Source organism: Sabethes cyaneus, chromosome 2 (assembly GCF_943734655.1).
Source record: "Sabethes cyaneus chromosome 2, idSabCyanKW18_F2, whole genome shotgun sequence".
In the NCBI taxonomy this organism is placed as follows: Eukaryota; Metazoa; Arthropoda; class Insecta; order Diptera; family Culicidae; genus Sabethes; species Sabethes cyaneus.
Genome location: NC_071354.1, coordinates 90,689,189 through 90,706,881, shown reverse-complemented (window position 1 = coordinate 90,706,881; position 17,693 = coordinate 90,689,189). Strand labels below are relative to the sequence as shown.

General features: G+C 38.4%; 1 protein-coding gene across 1 annotated transcript in view; it reads left to right on the top strand.

The window, feature by feature from the left end:
* The window catches only part of LOC128734535 (sodium/potassium/calcium exchanger 5-like), a 56,144-nt gene that overhangs the window by 22,327 nt on the left and 16,124 nt on the right, over positions 1-17,693 (top strand). Inside the window, exon 2 of the mRNA XM_053828785.1 lies at positions 14,867-15,040. Within this exon, the coding sequence (XP_053684760.1) occupies positions 14,867-15,040 (174 nt within the window). The remainder of the gene's footprint in view (positions 1-14,866; positions 15,041-17,693) is intronic.

Genomic DNA, 17,693 nt, shown 5'->3' with positions numbered 1-17,693 from the left:
TTAGAAAGCCATAAGGTGGTCCTCCGAAAAATTCAGAACATATCGTGAATATTTCGAGTGTAATTTGACTACACTAGAAGTATATTTCGACTATTTGTGACTCAATTTGGCCATTGGATGGTTTACCGGGAAAAAATTCAAAGCTTACCTGAAATTGGTCACTGGAAATGTAAATTTTTTTAATTTGTAACAGATCAAAATGAAATGGAATATCAGCAATCCTCAACTAAATAGGCCGCTCACGACACGACTCGACATAGCCGCCAAAACGTTCACTGGAAAATTAGGATTTGCCATCAAAGTGAACAATAAGTGAAAATTCATGTTGAAGTCCGCGCTACAATTTGAAAAAGGTTTGTTATAAAATGTTCGCTGACAAATAAACGAGGTTATTTCGCCAGTTTGTTGAAATTTCCAATTTTGCTAGTGTAATTTGATAGATGTGGTATAGTAAACTGAACTTCCGGTAACATTTACTATACTTACAAATCTAATAGCAAATATATCAAGTTTTGTATAAACTCTTCACCAAGTATTGTGCATTTCTGGGAAAATTTTAACAGAAATCTAACCATCGTAGTTAGCCATGGCCATTCCGAAATCCGCGTTGACGGTATCTAATATTTTTATGGATTTTGCCTGAGAAAAAGTGAGAGAGAAGTGTTATTGCTTTTGTTTTCACCTTTTCCTGGACAATTCAGAATGGGGCTTCTTGTAAGAGCGAACAGGCTACGAAAACTGTTGCTTTCGTCAACGCGATGAATTTATATTCCCATTTCATATTGTTCAATTCGAGGTTGGATAAACATAATTCCGAACTCAAAGAACAATTTCGCTCGTTGACCACTTTTACGGATGTTCCGTATTTGTCGGAGAATCGCATGTTGGCTTTGGAATAGCACGTATTGTTTACTTTACTTATATTACGCCAAATAATAAGCCATAGGAACTTTAAAAAGAATTTTGAAGCTATGAGAAGACTTCACAGAAATGAAAATTTACCGGATGTTCCGGAAGCTCTGGAAGACCAAGAGGCGATTTTTTCTGTCTCACCAAGCATCTGTAAGATGGAAAAATATATACTTGACATCTTTCCCAAAGGAACCATGGTCGTGTTGATTCGAAATTTTGTAAAATTCAGGTATAGCCCCAATTAACTCAATTTCCATATGCTACGTGTACTTGTATAACGCGCTTCTTATAACGCGGTCCCAATTACCCGCGTTATACAAATATCCACTGTATATATAGTTCGGGGGATACAAAAATCGGGAGACAATTAAACGTCAAAAGCGGAGCCAAACGTTTTTCAAAATGCGAATTGTGGGAGTAATGTTAATAAACACACTTTATTTTCATAGAACTAGTCATTTTCAACACCCGCTAGCGAGTATTTTCTGTAAAAACCTGCACATTTCTCCATAATTTCAAATTTAATTTTAAAAATCAGGGATGCCAATTCGCCTGGTTTTCTATCCACCGAACTATATATATAGTAACTATATGCAGACCTCATTTGCATCAACACTATACATGATTTTTGACTAGTGAATGGGTAAGTACTGCAACAGTAGATACTTAGCCTTTAACCCACAACATTAGTCAGTCAACAAACCAACTGATAAACAAATGAATTGGGATTGATTCATTTCATGCATAACTGTATAATGGTAAATCTGGTAATTTTATATGAAAACTAGCTGACCCGACAAACTTCGTATTGTCACAAATTAACCTGTGATGTACATAAATCATGAATCTCGGATGATCTTTCTCACAATCTCGAGTTTTGCAAGCCCCCCAGTGCGCGGCGCCTCCGACGGCGGGTCACCGGCAACACTCGCGACCGTCTCGTTTTGAATGATCTAGTGTTACTATAGATAGTTTTTGTGTTCTTGTATTGACTAATGTTTTATGGAAGAGTCTCAAATTTCTCGAGTTCGATTAGTTTTTGAGTTTCGCAAAAATTTCTGTTTTATTTGTATGAGAGTCCATATCCCCCTACCACAGGGGTGAGAGGTCTCTAACTATCATAAAATGAATTCAAGACTCCAAAATCTCCCACATGCCAAATTTGGTTCCATTTGCTTGATTAGTTCTCAAGTTATAAGGAAATTTAAATTTCATTTGTATGGGAGCTCCCCTCTTAAAAGGGGAAGGGGTCGTAATTCACCATAGAAAAAAATTCTGCCATCTAAAACTCCCACATGCCAAATTTGGTTCCATTTGATTGATTAGTTCTCGAGATAAGAGGAAATTTGCATTTCATTTGTATGGAAGCCCACCCTCTTAAAGGAGAGATGGGCCATAACTCGCTTTCTAACGAAGAGAGGGGTCTCAATTGGGTCCTAAAATTTGTGATAAAAAGATGATTTTTTTAGAAGGAACGATAAAGCTTCCCATTATGACTACCAGAGTATAGTTTTTTCTTTTTTAAAAAGATGCAGAGCACTAAAAAATTAAAAAACAAAAATATTGTAATTTATTCTCCCTTGACATTAGAGATCTTCCTTGACATAACGAAAATAACACGTTTCTGGCAACAATGATAACTTTTTCTCACTGGCAACTCTGGTTTGACATTAGAGCAGCTGATCGTTTTGACAGTTACAGCTTCGCAGTTGTCTCTTGTGCTTGTCTGCGTTTTGCTGGTCGTGAGAAAGTGGAACATCAAATTTGTACTAGTTATCGGATAAAAGTTTTAATTCGGGCAATGTATTCCAATCCATCGATTCACGGTGCTAGACTTTGTCCAAATCTAGTTTGCGCTAAGAATGACTAAACGATGTCAAACTGATGGCCAACAGTATAATCTCGGTACAATCGACCCCGCAGAACAGTATGAAAAAAAAAACGCCAACCGAAACTGGCACCGTATTATCAATCAGATTGGTATGTTCTGCTACTCCGATGTGAATCAGCAGTAGGGCGAACGGCTGACCAAAAATTTCTGTGCGTTTCTAACCAAACACGGTCGCATCTCGATGGCGGGTGTTGCATCCGAAAACTGAAGCCATCCACGCTGTGACCAAGTGCAGTCACTACGCTTATTGCTGATTTTGACAAAGGCCTTAATTAAACTGAGATGACCGGAACCGGAAAATGAGCTGTAAACTCAGAAAATGTTTTAGGTCGCGATTGCCAAGCCATTTCCTGACTTTGCAACTTTTGACTTTTTGACACACTATCACATGAGCGTGAAGGTAAACAAAAAGTTTTCCGTGACATTTCAAGACATACTATGGTTTCTTTTTATAATTCGTGTTGTCTAGACACCGCTTGACACAACCATGCACAACTATAGTTTGTCTATATAAGGTTGCCCAAATGTTTATTTTTTGTTAAAAATTTCACAAAATTAAAAAAAAAAGGTTTTTAACGGCAATAGCCTAAAAATATAAAATTAAATATTAAAATATGTGTTCCTAACCCTAACCTCATCGTTTCAAGCTAAAAACGACATAGGGCTTTAGGACCCAATTCACCATAGAAAAAAATCTTGCGTCCAAAACCATTTACATGTCAAATTTGGTTCCATTTGCTTGATTAGTTCTCGATTTATGAGGAAATTTGTTTTTCATTAGTATAGCAGCCCCCCCCCCTCTTAAAGTGGGGAAATCCATAGAAAATATACCATAGAAAATATTCTTGCCTACAAAAACACCCACATGATAAATTTGGTTCCATTTGCTTGATTAATTCTAGATTTATGAGGAAATTTGTATTTCGTTTGTATGAGAGCCCCCCCTCTTAAAAAGATAAGGGGTCATAATTCATTATAGAAAAAATGGTTGCCTCCAAAAACACCCACATGCCAAATATGGTTCCATTTGCTTGATTAGTTCTCGAATTATGAGGAAATTTGTATTTTATTTGTGTAGAAGTACCCCCTCTTAAAGTTGGGAGGGGTCCTAATTCACCATAGAAAATATTTTTGCGTCCAGAAACCTCCACATGCCAAATTTGGTTCTATTTGCTTGATTAGTTCTCGAGTTATGAGGAAATTTGAATTTTATTTGTATAGGAGCCCCCCTCCTAAAGTGGGTAGGGGTCCCAATTCATCATAGAAAAAAATTTTATCTCCAAAAACACCCACGTGCCAAATTTGGTTCTATTTGCTTGATTAGTTCTCGAGTTATGAGGAAATTTGTATTTCGTTTGTATAGGAGCCCCCCCTCCTAAAGTTGGGAGGGGTCCTAATTCACCATAGAAAATATTCTTGCCCTCGAAAACTTTCACATGCCAAATTTGGTTTCATTTGCTTGATTAGCTCTCGAGTTATGAGGAAATTTGTATTTCATTTGTATAGGAGCCCCCCCTCCTAAAGTGAGGAGGGGTCCCAGTTTATCATAGAAAAAATTTTTGTCTCCAAAAACACCCACGTGTCAAATTTGGTTCCATTCGCTTGATTAGTTCTCGAGTTATGTGGAAAATTGTGTTCCTTTGGTACAGGAGCCCCTCCCCCCTCTTAAAGCGGGGAGGGGTCCTAATTTACTATAGAAAATATTCTTGCACTCGAAAACCTTCACATGCCAAATTTGGTTCCATTTGCTTGATTAGTTCTCGAGTTATGAGGAAATTTGTATGGAAGCCCCCCCTTTTAAAGAGGAGAGGAGTTATAATTCCCCTTATAAAGAGGGGAGGGGTCTCAATTTACCATAGAATAAATTCTTGTCACCGGAAACACCCACATGCCAAATTTTGTTCTATTTGCTTGATTAGTTGTCGAGTTATGCAGAAATTTGTGTTTCATTTGTATGGGAGCCCCCCCACTTAGTGGAGGGAGGGGTTTCTAACCATCACTAAAACCTTTCCTGGCCCTAAAAACCTCTACATGCATATTTTCATGCCGTTTGGTTCAGTAGTTTTCGATTCTATAAGGAACATACGGACAGACAGACAGAAATCCTTCTTTATAGGTATAGATGAGAAGAAATGATTTATTTGAATAACTTTTACAATTAAATCATGATTTTATAACAGAAAAGAAAAAAGTTTTCAAGGAAATAAAAAACATAGGTATATTCGCGGAGCGAAATTAGATTAGCGAAGGAAAACGCATCGTATGTTATCTACAGTACAGACATATATTTTTAATATCTGATTCAGGTTTAAATGCCGTTGCTGGCGGGAAATGCCGTGCCTGCATCCAGTTAGAGATTATCGTTAATAAATAGGGGTTATAGTTTAAATTCCTTTAGTACGCGAAGGTAGCCAATTTGGCCCCCCTCAAGTATGTTATGATACCTTCGCAACCTTGGGGCACTGAGTTCGGCTTCCTTCTTCACATGAAGATGTAAAGGCAGCAAGCATAACATTGCCTCCATGGCTGCAGTTGATGTTGTACGCATAGCGCTGGTCACTGACAAACATGCAACGCGTTGAACTTTGTTTAGCTTGGCCTGCACTGTTATTTCATTCACCTTTGGTCTGCATACAAAAGCGGCTTAAGTTAGCCTAGGCCGTGCAATAGTAGTATATGACCAAAAGGTTAGTTGAGATTTCAGTCCCCAGGTTTTGCCAAAGAATGAACTGCTTGCCCAGATGGCTGACGTTGTTTTCTTAAAAGCACAGTCTAGATAAGCAGTCCAGTTCAGTTGATGATCCAGGATAACACCCAGATGTTTAACTTCATTGCTGAAGCTTAGTCTGACGCCGTTCACTGTCGGGGGAGTAAGAGTATGCCTCCTCCGCCTAGTAAATGGTATCACGACCGTTTTGGTGAGGTTTATATTAAGCCCCTCTTGTAAATACCAAGAAAAAGTGGTATTTAGAGCTCCTTGCATACGACTAGGTAGCACTGCGTCAAATTTACCTCTGACAATAAGTTTGACCTCATAATGATGCAGTGATAGCTTATACAAGAGTGCGTCAACCACCAGTAACCAAAGCAAGGTAGAGAGAACTCCTCCTTGAGGACAACCTTTGATCGCTGAAATCGTGATCGACGTATCTCTCAATGGGGCTGTGATTTTCCTGCTTGACACCATTGCTTGAATTCAGCTCATTGTCGATTGATCAGTTCCTTTATTAAGGAGAGCCGTATTAATTGAAACGAAGGACATGTTGTCGGAAGCACCTTCAATGTCAAGAAAAGCACAAAGTGGGGACTCTTGGTATCTTGGCAGTATGAGTGCAAGCCACCAATAATTCAAGTGAAAAATGCGAAGCCTTGGGCTTAACCGTTCTTCTAAGACTTGACCCTTTTTTATCGACAGGCTTCACAGCCTGCTATTGATGCACAGAACAGTTACGGGGTTAGTGCAACAAACCTACTGACTCTATCTATCAGCACCGCCTAGCTTTGCATATAACATTCATGTAAACCCAACCGCTCAATTGGTTTCGAGGTATGATGCCGGATTAACAAGCCAGTTGTCGTATTTTCGAATCTCGAGAGCTTTATAGAGTCAGTAGGATTGTTGCACTAGCCCCGTAACTGTCTTGTACTCTAATAGCTGGCTGTGAAGTCCGTCGATAAATAAGGGGCAAGTCTTAGAAAAGACGTTTAAGCCCGAAGCTTTTCGCCTAGCTGAGATTCGAAAATACGACGACTGACTTGTTAGGACATCATTGTACCTCGAAATAAACTAAGCGCTTGAATTCACGTGAATGTTACATGCAAAGTGCGGTGGATGAGAATTACCTATGTTTTCACGTAAACTGGACGTGACGATTTTTTTCGGTGTAGGGAGTATTCCTGGTCGCGCATCATTATCGAACCTGAAATTTGGTTGTGCAAACCTCACATATACTATTACCAACTTTCACAATACAACAAAAGAGTACTGATTTTTTTGAAAGAAAAAATAATAGCAACAAACTTTTATGATGACCCGTGTTTGAACCTTAAGTATTCGAGTAGGTACTCTGTTATTTACATCCGTGCTGCCCCAAAACGTGTGATGGGCGTTGGCATCGCAGATCAGGAACGGTACGGTTGATGGCCCTGCTGTACCGCACGAGAGTCCTTGTCACCCGGGAAGTATGCGGATGCGGATGCCACTACCAGGTCCTGATTTCCCGTAGTTGTCAGTACTTCCAGTTTGACAGCGACGACATCGCGTTGAATGAATTCTATAATGGAAGCAAACTGTATTTATTTCGTTAACAGAATTGCAGTTCTCGGTTTGGACTGCGTGTTACAGAAGATTAACTTACCGTAGTTTCCTAGGATGAGAATTCTCGTGCCGTGAACCCAAGGTTCTTGAATGAAGGCAGGTCTTAGTTGCTGGTTTACGAACTTCCGACCAAGGACACTGGAAGACATAGTGGCATGACGAAGGTTCGCTTGCACGCAGCGAAGGCTGCCCGCTATATTTGTGGTTTGCGGTCCTTGAAAACTGAAGGGCGGCTGCCAGTGGCGTGAACGCCTTGTTGATTCGCTTACTTCCCTAAATCAGAGGGCTTCGGTGGCTGCAGTCGACTGGAGACCGAATCACGACCGTCGCTTTTCGGTCGATTCTGAGTTGTACAAGTGGTTGGCTGTTGATGCAGAGCTCCCTTTTGGGGACCGTGTGAACCTGCACAACCGTTGCCGACGTGCCTGGAGTAGGTGGTTGGGAAACTTCTTCGGGAGGTTGCCCCACACGTATCTCCGTATTCCGGGCGCCGAATCCCCTAGTCGGCAGTTGGACGCGCCTCGGGCAACCTGTCTCATGCGTGCCTTGCCGAACATATAGTTCAACATGAAGCCCTGCTTGACAGCAGACAGGTTAGCAGACGAAGGATCTATCTCCAACACCAGTTCAATGGTGTTCCCTGTCACACTACGACGAAGTACTCGCCATGTTTGTGTAGAGAAGCCGTCGTTCAGCTTTTAGTCGTTCAGCAGACGGAGGATCCTCTCGCTCGAGGTATCCACACTACTCGAGAAATACCCCGTGAAGAAAGGGTCCTCGGGAGGTCCTTCATGGTGTATGTTTGTAGCAGCGCGTCATTCCTCGGCTTGATGGTTGGTACCGTAGTCTCCAGCTCATGGTGTTCAAAATACCGCCATATGATGACCAATAAATAAGCCAATTTTAAAAAAAAATCGTTCAACGAATTTTTGAGTTACGCCTTTTTGAAGTTTTAAAGGGCAGATTGCTCATATAAAGTAAATAAAAATCTTCAATGACACTTCCAAAATGAACGTAAAGCACAGCCGGTATTGATTTTTTTTGCAGCATATGCCCGTTGGCGACCATTTTAGAAGTTTTACGATGTATTGTACTAACCTGAAATGTTTCGGATTAAGTTATGGATGTGGGAAAGTATCGAACATGAACAAAAACTTATCATGTGACATCTCAAATTACGCCAGAATATAAAAACTAGATCAATTAAAGTCAGATCAACAACGTTGGTTACATCTGGACAAGCTCCAGGCACTTCCGGGAATACCCAGACAAGTGGCCAGTTTCGTCCATGAACAAAAACTTATTGTGCATCACCTTAAATCATACTAGAATTCAATAACTAGATCATTGGAAACCAAATCTGCTATCTAGGGTCAGGTTTGGTCATATCTAGCCATATTTGGGGGACTTTGGGAACCCCTAAGAAATGACCAGTTTCGAAGATGAACAAAAACACATCATAAGCAACTTTAAGTCACACTAATACTTTTAAAATAGATCAATGTAAGCCAAATTGAGTACCTAGAACCACAATGGCAAATTCCGGACATGGTTTTATTATCAAACATATATGACACTGTGGTATAGACTTCCCTTATAATAAAAATCATATTTTCATAAACATTAATGAAAAAACAACCCTCGTCGCCTCTTGTCGCTGCAGTTTCTTACAGTGCGCCTGAAACCTCTAAGTGAGGTCTCTAACACGGTTTAAAAGTTTGCTATAATTTAACGTTTTTTGAAAATTATTAATTTTAAAATAGTCATATTTTTATTTTTAGCCATCTTTTAATATTTTAAGTACTCTTTCAACAAATTTAAATATCTATGTTATTAAATTTACTTAGTATCTGTAGAGAAATTCAACGAGAAAATGGAAGAATCCCCGAGAGAAAGATAATTTTATTTTTTGTCAAGCAAATATTTATATCGGGAGCATATGATAATTTATCCCCAAATCTCCCTAAATATGAGTTCTTATGAGTTTAAAACATTTCTTTTGTAATATATACGGGTCATTCCATGCCAAACCGAGAAAAAGTTCAAACGTGTAATCGACCTTCACGGATTTTAACCAAATTTGGCCAGATTGTTAGTTTTCGGTCAGAAAGTAAAAATCCAAAATTTGGTACGGATCGGACATTCCCTCGATTAATGGGAGCGCCTCCATTTTTAAGGAAAATGTCCGATTTTGTCAAAACCTCTTTTTTTCTTTTACTTATATCTCCGGAAATATTAAGTTTAGAAAGACACTACTTTCACATTTTCAAAGGAAATCATCCAAGGAATTCGAAAAAGATATTATTTTTGAGCACCAGTGCTGCCAAATATTTTTGAACTCAGTTTGAAAACTAAATTTACATTTTTCTCTCAATGGAGACAATTTTATCTAAAAAATTTCAACTGCATTGTGTTCCGTAGATTTTTTACATAAGAATCACTCATCGCACCGAGGTATTCTTTGCCGATCCCGAGATACAGCATTTTAAAGCAAGCAATTCCCCATTTTTAATGTAAAACTAAGAGTAAAATAACTTTTTTTTGAAGCAGCAATTATCTACGCAATGTAAAAATACTTTGGCACATCGGAAAAGCATTTATACAGTATATAACAAGGTTTTGCTTAACAGTGTTGCCAACTTGTCAGTTTCCAGCATGATTAGTTACATTAACTAAGGGAATATTAGTCTCCTAGCAACAATAAACGCAATAAACAAGGAAGGTAAGAGCTCATGTCTATTAGCGAGATGAAAAACAGTTTACAAGGCTATGATCAAACAACTAACGTATATTTTACGCCTTTTTGAAGTAACATTTCCTTATCTTGCGCTATAAATCAAACGAAAAACTGAAAAGCTGGCAATACTGTTAAGAAAAACTTTGCTATATATTGTATAAATGCTTTCCCGATATGGCAAAGTCCCAAGTAGCACACATTAGGTCCATTTAGTTGAAGCAACCGAATTACGACTGAAATTAGTCATAATTCGGTATCAGTGCTGTTAAGGGGGCATAGTACTTTTTACACCATATTTTTTGCCTAATTTCAAATATTTTATTCTCGATAACGCGAAAAACGAGTCGATTCGGGTTTTTTGCATTCCAAACATTGCACTTTATACAAATATTTACAATTTTGTTTGCATATGTGAACCTCTTCCCCTCTCCCCTACGGCTCCTTGAACATGATCGTTCGAAAAAAACATGATTTGCGGTACCATGGATTGGCGCTGAGGGTCTTATCCGAATTGAAAAATTCCAAACGACATGGAAGTAGATTAAATTATCTCGTGTTTGACCCATCCTTTTTTTTAAATTCGAACGCATAACAAAATGGCAGACATTCAAACATAAAAGTAAGGTTTTTAGTCGAAAAAATTGACTTTAAACATTTCTAAAAAATTCAAAAATAGTAATATCAAAAAAAGGATAGGTCAAACACTAGATAATTTTGTTGGCTTTACGACAAAAAAAGAATCATGAGAATTGCTTGAGCCGTCCTTGAGATATTTATGGTACCGACTTTCAAAACCTGGTTTCGAGAAAAACGATGTTGAAGTTTTTATTCGCCGTGTAATCGCTCCAGACATGCGCGGTACAAATAGCTGTAACTTTGTCAATGTTTGGAATTCATTGAAATGACTTGAAACACATATGGTCAAAATGTTAATCTTTCGAAATAATCAATAAAAAAATTTCGATTTTTTTAAGTTGAAAAAGTACTATGCCCCCTTAATATTCATCAGCATAACGTTCAAACTTCTGGATTATCAGTCTGCCTTACATTGAAAATCTGCTTGCTTTGATCAAACGTACATAATCTTTTATTCATACGGCCTAATAACTAAATGCAGAAAGCATGAACTTCATGCATGAGAATATAGAATATCAGCGCCAAACTGATGTTCACGTTTGAGCAGTGAAAATCAATAAAAAAAAATTATGTGTTGGTTTAGCATCTATTGCATTCAGCTGTTGAAAATAAAATTTTTGTTTTCATTAACTGCATTTAAAATTGTTTTTTTAACTTAAGTGAATATCACCTTCTGGATTTGAAAATCACTTTCTCCTGTTCTATTTTCACGATATATTGAACTTGTATACCTACTATGATGAAAATCACAGTGCAGTTGTACATACAAAACTCAGAGGCATAAAAAAACAATGTATGCTGAGAAAAAAGATTTTCTGTTTTGTTTGAAATTCGGTGATAATTTAAGGCCATGGTTACCACAACTACTTTGTAACAACTGTGCTAGCAGGGGTAGTTTTACATTGCGTAGAGAATTACTGTTTCAAAAAAAAGTTACTTTGCTTATAGTTTTACATAAAAAATGGGGAATTGCTTGCTTTAAAATGCTGTTTCTCGTGATCGGCAACGAATACCTCGGGGTGATGAGTGATTCTTATGTAAAAAAGCTGCAGAACACGATGAAGTTGAAATTTTTTAGATAAAATTGTCTTTATTGAGAGAAAAATGTAAATTTAGTTTTCAAATTGAGTTTTAAAATTGTTTGACAGCACTGGTGTTCAAAAATAATATCTTTTTCGAATTCCTTGGATGATTTGCTTTGAAAATGTGAAAATAGTGTCTTTCTAAACTTAATATTTATGGAGATGTAAGCAGAAGAAAAAAAAATTCATAAAAATGGAGTATCGCTTGCTTTAAAATGCTGTATCTCGGGATTGGCAAAGAATACCTCGGGGCGATGAGTGATTCTTATGTAAAAAAATCTGCAAAACACGATGAAGTTGGAATTTTAAAGATTAGATTGTCTTCATTGAGAGAAAAATGAAAATTTAGTTTTCAATTGAGTTTAAAGATATATGGCAGCACTGGTGCTCAAAAATTTTTTTCGAACTCCTTGGGTAATTTCCTTTAAAAATGTGAGAATAGTGTCTTTCTAAACTTAATATTTCCGGAGATATAAGCAAAAGAAAAAAAGAGGTTTTGACAAAATCGGTTATTTCGGGTAAAAATGGAAGCGCTCCCATTAATCGAAGGAATGTTCGATAGGCACCAATCACCAAATTTTCGATTTTTGCTTTTTGGCTGAAAACGAACAATCTGGCAAAATTTGGTTCAAATTCGTGAAGGTCGATTACACTCGGTTCGGACACTTCGCGTGGAATAATATAGAATCAATTTAAAACAAAAAAATATTTTGGCCGTGAATCACAATTTTCCGACTATAGTGCAACGTAACGTAACGAATAGCTTTTTTGCAAGCACTGCGGTTAAGATTAGTACTACAGTATTATTAAAAATTATCTCAAAGAGCAAGTTGCGATCCAATAGACGCTTATACATTCTATAGATTCAATAGTTCACATTGTACACTGGATTCACGCTTATGTCAACAGTTCATTATTTCACATTATTGTCGTATCTCTACACGGCCGCAAAATGTTGACCCATCTATAGTTTTTCATATGCTAGATAAAGCAATAAACGATCAAATTAGCCCAGGTACTTGCTCATCAGTATTGTCGATGATATTGTCCTCAGCAGTATGTAATCATAGGCGAATATAGATTGCGATTCTTTATGGCGTACGCTGTGGATGCTTCTACGCTTTTGGCGCAATGTTGTTTACGCGTTTTCACGTGATGTTTCGAATTGAATCATTTTTCATGTAGTACTCCGGTATAAACGAAAACATAGTATAAATACATATGCGGCTTGAGAGGTTACCGATGGTGGCCTACGATTGTTTGCCTTTATGATATGGGAGTGGAAATTGATTCATGTGCTTCAACATTTGACCGTAGAAGATATGTTGAAAAAAATTTACATTACTTACCGAAACTTTGCATAGTGGAAATTAGTTAGTCTGTAAATCGGCTAGCCTAAATAAGCTGATTAAATTATTTCTAACTTTTTTTCCTAAATTAAAAAAAAAGAAGAAAATCTATAACTTATAAAACATGGTTTAAGAAATCAGAAAAAATATTAATACTAAACACCTACCTAAATACCCCGTTGACACTCAGGCCAGCAACAATGTCTTCACTTGCATGTTTATTTGTATATCAACTTATCGAGGTGAGCGATAATGACATCCGACATTTCTTTCCTTTTCTAATAAATCGCAACAAGTCTCCGGTCGGGTATTTTATCATTTCATTGGTGAACACAGCGCGACAATAAAACTTACTAGACTTCTGTGGTCGATACATGTAAATGGTAGAACAGAACATGTTGCCAGTTGCAATTGCAACACCGCACCGTATGATTGCAGCACGGTACATTTCAAACCGCAGCAGTGTCTAACTGTCTACCGGCTGCCATGATACTGATAATATCGAATTGTGTCACACAACATCGGTACTGTTTGTTTTATAAACAGCGTTTAGTGTTAATTACAGACGGGAAGGAAGTGTACATTTAGTACCCGTTGATGGCGCGAAACAAAGATGCCGCACTTGTGCGACGTTTGCTTATCGAACATGTGTATCTGGGAACGGCCAACAACACCGGTAACTCAAATGACCAGGCGAATTTTTTTCTCACGCTCGTTTTCCCCGGAAACGCACTAAGAACTTGTTTTTGTTAAGCGTTCGTTTATTCTACTGTTAATTAATTTTATTGTTTGCTTAGGTTGACCTTGATTCATATATATTCGAAATTTATTTGCCATAAGCCATTATCGCACAAATTATGCAAAATTCGGTCCATTAAATCGTATGATGGCCTCGTATAATCAATACTGCGAAACCATTGACTTTACAATGTCTCGGCATAGACTTAAACATTACTTTCAGTCAACACGTAATCGTAACGCGTAGCGAACGATACAAAAGAATAAGTACACTTTTTAATCTTCATTAAATTATAAGACTTTTATATGAGAAAATTGTATATATTATACTAGTCTACATCGGTTGACGAAATAAATAAATAAATAAATAAATAAATAAATAAATAAATATTCAATAGTGTAAAATATAAATAAAGCAGATTTAAAATAATTCGCAGTATCTAATAACTATATCAAGAATCAATCACTAAACAGATAAGAAAAAGCAAAGCAGAGGAATTATGCGTGAATTTCTTAAAAAAAAACTTATGTAACACAATAACTGAATGCTATTTTCTACAGTCCTACATCATTTTGCAAATATAAAATGAGTAACGGTATTACCACAGACAAACAGACATAACTCTTGGAAGAAAAATTAACAAAAATTATCGTGCCTCACATTTAACCTGAGCACTAGCACCATCTATGATCGACATTCCCAAATATCAAATAGCAACATGGGTGTCCCACGAAGTAGGAATTATTTTTTATGGGGAATTCTCCTTCTTTCGTCAAAAAGCGCCACTTTGACCAAAACAGAGACATTCCCAACTAAACCCAAATTTGAAATGACGGTTTAATTGGTATTAAGAAGGGAAAACGAGTGTTATGTCTGTTTGTCTGTGGTATTACCTTCGTCTTTCTTATGAAAATAGCACATAGTTGGTATGATTCTGATGTTCCCACACATAGCTTCCTTAATTACTACTAATTCATCCCAATTGTATGTCATAAGGCATCCTCATAAAGATATTAGAGCTTCAATTAGTGACAAAAGCTGAATTGAGAAAAACAGAAATCGATGCCTCAGTTATTCTAGGCAACTTTAAATTAAATATAGATATATCTTCACATCATTAACGCACAGCAAAAGTGATCTCAAGCTGCAAGCACGATGTTGCAAATATGTGCAACAATTTAAACATTTATTTCATCTTACAGGACTAAACTGTACACCACCTGCGATAGAGGATTTCCCACCCGACCTGTTCACAGTGGAACAACGGCAGAATGGGGCGATAGTTTTACACGCGATTGCTAGTTTATATTTATTTGTAGCGTTGGCTGTAGTATGTGATAAGTATTTTGTACCTGCCGTCGAAAAAATATGCCACGGTAAGTGAAACTGAGTTTAAATAGAAGGAAAAAGGAGTACTTGCACGATAGACTGACCCTTATTTTTCAAAAGCTTTAATAAACCACGAAGGTTAGGTGAGGGGAGACTGTATTTTGCTAGCATTCACCACATTAGCTGTCTTCAGTTTCTTGTCGTTGCCTGATCGCCTGAATCACTTCACGTCCCGGGTATTGATGTGATCGCCAAATGACGGATTCCCAGGTGTTTCCCGATTCATCGCGGAACGTAGTCAAATTTTGCAGAACGGCCCATGTTATGGCAGATATGATGTTTTGGCAGATCTGATCTTACTTCAATGCCGTCTCAATAACCATTAAACAGATTATGATGAAATTCTATCTACTTAAAAATTTAACTCGTGGAGTTTGAAGATAATATTAGTACCGTTGAAATAAAAAAACAGCCGTCCCAGAAGGCTGCCTTGTGAAACCCAAATCGACCAAAATTAGCTAGAGTAAACCATCACCATGCACATTACGTTACTACCCAACAAACACCAACTCGTATATCAATGCACGAAAATTATCGTTATTGACTTTTAATAAATTCAGGATCATAAAAATAGCCTAACGAAACGCACACAAGTTTATATTCTGTCGTATTTCACGATAACAAGTGATTAACTTACGACCTCCATTACAGAATTCTATATCATTATACAACTAATCGCTTTGAGTCGGATCTTATCGCTTATAAAGACTCATAGAGTGGAATTATTAACGTATATTTTGTAGTACGTGTATGGCCTCCAATTTAGTACGCAAATGCTAGTTTTGTGCATCTAGTACTATTTTTCAGGGTATATATAAGTACATATAACTCATTTGTACTCTGACATGCATATGAAAATGTTTACTGGGTATATATAGAGTGGCAACAGTGGTAAAATTGAAACACAAACCGCACTATCTATTCTGTCTATCTATCTATTGTCGTCTGTCTGACTATTTAGCTCCGTCAGAGCGCTTAAGATGACGATTGGAGAAATACGATCTGTGCCATAGGAGCTGCAGCCTTCCGCTGCCGAGCTTCTTCAGTGTTGTGGTGGTAATGCAGTTCAGGACGGCAGAAAGTTTAGATTCAAAGAGTACTTCGTCGTCATATACACTTGAAATTTTTCGAGAGTAATTGTTTACGTTAGCTTAGTGGTGCCGGTCCATTATCGATCTTGCGCCGACCGAATTATGGTCCTCTAGTACTATCGGTAGCAGTGAATGTGCGTTATCCTTGACAGCGCAGATCTATCGGGCGTGGAGTCTGCCCCGAAGTCTACTACCTTTTCCTAGTTCTCTGCTGAAAATAGTTTTGGCTACTCTTTCGCCGTGCATTCTGGCCAGGTGCCCAGCCCATCGCAGCCTACCACATTGTACTACCTTCATTATATCAGCATATTTTTATACTTGATAAAACTCGTGATTCATGCGTTTGCGCCTTATTCCAGTTTCCATTTTGCCACCAATGCCCAAATTGATCGCAGAAATTTTCACTCAAAACCCCAACTCAAGACCCCCCCAATCAGCTTTCTTTAGCGTCCATGATTCATAGCTGTAAAGCGCCACTGGGAGGATTAGTGTTTTGTAGAGCGCCAGTTTCGTGTGAATTTGTGAAAGCTCGTGAGCATCCCAAGGTGTATGAATTTCTCCACTACTTCGCATCGTTTCTCATCCAGCTCCTCCTCGGCACCAACACCATTTGGACTTCCACGTGCTCAGTCAGCAACCAAATACTTCATTTAGGCGGTGTTGATGGTAAGCCCCTAAGTCGCTGCTTCCTGTATGAAGGGCCTAAAGGCCTCTTCCACTGATCTACGGTTGATTCCAATAATATTGACATCATCCGCTAAACCAAGAAGCATGTCAGGTTGCATGACAATAATCCCGTTACTTTCCACGTTTGCTCTTCGTATTGCAACAAGGGTGAATTAACAGGCTAGAGAGATCCCCTTACTTCAGTCCATCCAACATCACAAAATCGGTTGAGGTTACACTCGCCATTCTTCTTCTTCTTCTTCTTCTTCTTCTTCAGCAGCATAGAGCCGGGGTGGCTCGTGCTGTTTCAAGCACTCGTCTCCATACAACTCGGTCTTGGGCCACTCGTCCCAATTTCCTAGTCGTCTCAGGAGTCGCAAATCGCTTTCGACCTGGTCGAGTCTTCGTGCACGTTGGGCCCCCCTGTTCCTGGTGCCGGTGGGGTTGTTGAAGAGGACTATTTTCGTCGCACTGTCGTCCGGCATCCTTACGACGTGTACGGCCCACCGTAGCCTGCTAACTTTCGCTAGATGTACGATGGGAGTCTCCCCAAGCAGTGCCTGTAGCTCGTGATTCATACGCCTCCGCCACTCTCCGCTTTCAGTTTGTACTCCGCCAAATATCGTCCGCAGCACTTTCCGCTCAAACACGACAAGGGCGCGTATGTCCTCCGTAAGCAGCGTCACGGCTTCAAGTCCATAAAGAACTACCGGTCTAATAATGGTTTTGTACATTGTTAGCTTCGTGCGGCGGCGTATGCTTCCTGATCGTAGCGTTTTACGAAGGGCAAAGTAGGCCCGATTTTCCGCTTGGATGCGCCGCTGGATCTCCTTACTAGTATTGTTGTCCGCGGTCACCAGCGATCCCAAATACACGAACTCCT